At 34.9% G+C, this 2,308-nt stretch overlaps 1 protein-coding gene across 1 annotated transcript; it reads right to left on the reverse strand.

Moving 5' to 3' along the window:
* Window positions 1-417: 417 nt before the first annotated feature.
* On the reverse strand, window positions 418-1,954 carry LOC136063946 (uncharacterized). Its single transcript, XM_065765000.1, has 4 exons — window positions 1,823-1,954; window positions 1,242-1,326; window positions 1,095-1,160; window positions 418-685 (listed from the first exon to the last, which is right to left on the reverse strand). Exons 1-4 carry the CDS (start codon window positions 1,849-1,851, stop codon window positions 572-574), a joined length of 294 nt encoding a protein of 97 aa, XP_065621072.1. The 5' UTR covers window positions 1,852-1,954; the 3' UTR covers window positions 418-571.
* Between the last annotated feature and the right edge of the window lie 354 nt (window positions 1,955-2,308).

Raw genomic sequence — 2,308 nt, forward strand, 5'->3', positions numbered from 1 at the left:
TGATAAAGTAACTTTTTAAGATGACAAAAAATAGAATACGATGAAAATTGCAGATGAAAATGCTCTAATACATGCCAAAAGTAGATTACCCTTTCTTCTTTTACAAAAAGTTTTTATTACTCTAACTTTTTAACTTTCACTTTGTCACTTATTTTTCACTTTTTTCATTCCGTAGTTGAGATTAAAGGTTGTTTTTTCAACTCCCAACCTTTGCCATTAAACTCAATTGCACATGGTGCAAGACCTACCTGATCTCAATCCGGTTTCCATTAACCTATGACTATTATCTTCTTTTCAGCGCACTTTTACTTCAGTTGCAAAGAAAGTCACGTCCGCTAGGGTGATGCATTCTCAAATGTGCCCAGTTCATTGCGCCATAGGCTCAGTCAATCATTGGTTAAGTAAATGAAAAAGGAATTGGATAATAAAGAAAGACCACAAAATGTCAATTAAAAGAAAAACCAGAGGAAGTACAAATAAGCAAAATTCCATCCAGCATATTATGATTGACAACTACAACCACTACATAAGATACAATGAAAACTTGATAGGTTATATTTTAAATCCCAAACTACCTGGGGCTAAATAAAGGTGACACCCTCCTTTGAACTATCTCCTGAATCTGTTCAGATGAAAGAACAGATACTCCACCTTCATAATTGGTATTTTCCATCTGCTGACGCAACTGTAAAACACAGGACCCAGTTGAGAAAGAAAGAAAGAGAATTAAAATTCCTTCCCAAGGATAATTAAACTCAACATTGACCAATAAACCACACCAATATGTTTTAACAAATTCATGCTTGTAAGTAAATTTTAGTTGGGCTCTTTATCATGGGACCAATACCATGGCTCTAGAAAGAGCAAGAGTATGGCTTTTGTGTGTCAGATAACAGCTTGCAATAATACCAAGAATGGACATATACCATAATAGTACAAAAAATGTTGTAACTTTTGTGTGTCAGATAACAAATAGCTTTACAGATTCCAAGTTGGTAATGGATTAATAAGATGGTTGATACTGCATAAGTTCACTATCTCCACAAAACACAATTTATACTTATGTGAGCTAAAAAGCATATATAGGCCTGTACCTTCTCAAGAATTGCAGATTGATCATCCAAGTGAAATTTGCGCATGTGCTTTAGCATCTCCAGTTGCTACAAAAGAATTCACCATCTGTACTTCAGCAATATCCATTTTTGACCGACTTTCTTCATCACAAGTTTGAGAAATATTACCTGTTCATGTAGTTTTTGTTGACTATGCATTCTTTCAGTAAACTCATCTGGTCCAAGCTCAGCTTCATCACAGGCCATCTCTTCCCTATCATTGATGGTATGAGTACTACTAGGAATACACAATTAAAATAAGATCTTTTAAATCAGCTAAACGCTATTGAAAGAATGAAGAAACCACTAATTAAAAACTTCACTCAAACTAATTAAAAAGGGCACTGGGGGAGGGGTTGGGGTGAGAACAAGGGAATGCTATGGAACACCAAGCAGGAGGAAAAAAACCATGTATCGTTTGCCTACTTTTGTTTTTCAAAAGCACCTCATCAAAGACACAGTGACACAATACCCTTTTCTACTATACATGACAAAACAGTAGCACCAGAGACCAGAATAAAGTAAACTTTTGTAAACCATGGAACACCATTCATTGGAAAGAAATCCAAGCGTATTAAAAAGTTCATCATACCATTATCCAATTATCCAAATAAAAGGGTATATAAATTGTTTCAGCAAACACATACACAAATATATATATATATATATATAGAGAGAGAGAGAGAGAGAGAGAGAGAGATAACGCTTACCTTGCAACAAATTTTAAAAAGCAAATCATCAACTCCTGATCATCCTCATAAATATTCACTTTCCCCAGGCATGATAAACCAAAACTTGGATCTGGAGCACAAAAGAATATCAATTAAAAATATTACACCAAGTCGACATCCTAGTACATTGTATCTTGGTTATAGGAACTTCCCAGGGGATAATATTGCAAATGGACAGCAGAAATATTGGTTGATCTGATTGTGTGACCAACAATGACTAATCTATTGTCTGCAAATTGTCATGAATTCATAACTAAGGGGCTCCGAATTGTATCAACATCTACAAATTAAGATTCATGTACTAAGGTAAATGTCATACATTAAGCCTTTAATAAGCAATTAATGATATATTTATAAAGACACAGGTTCGAGTCCAGCAATCAACCGGCCCATAAAAATATCAGAATGATGCTACCTACCNTTGACTTTTTCGGGGTTAGCCTCTATACCCTCTGTAAGACCATG

Source organism: Quercus suber, unplaced genomic scaffold (assembly GCF_002906115.3).
Source record: "Quercus suber isolate HL8 unplaced genomic scaffold, Cork oak 2.0 scaffold_22, whole genome shotgun sequence".
NCBI classification, from domain to species: domain Eukaryota; kingdom Viridiplantae; phylum Streptophyta; class Magnoliopsida; order Fagales; family Fagaceae; genus Quercus; species Quercus suber.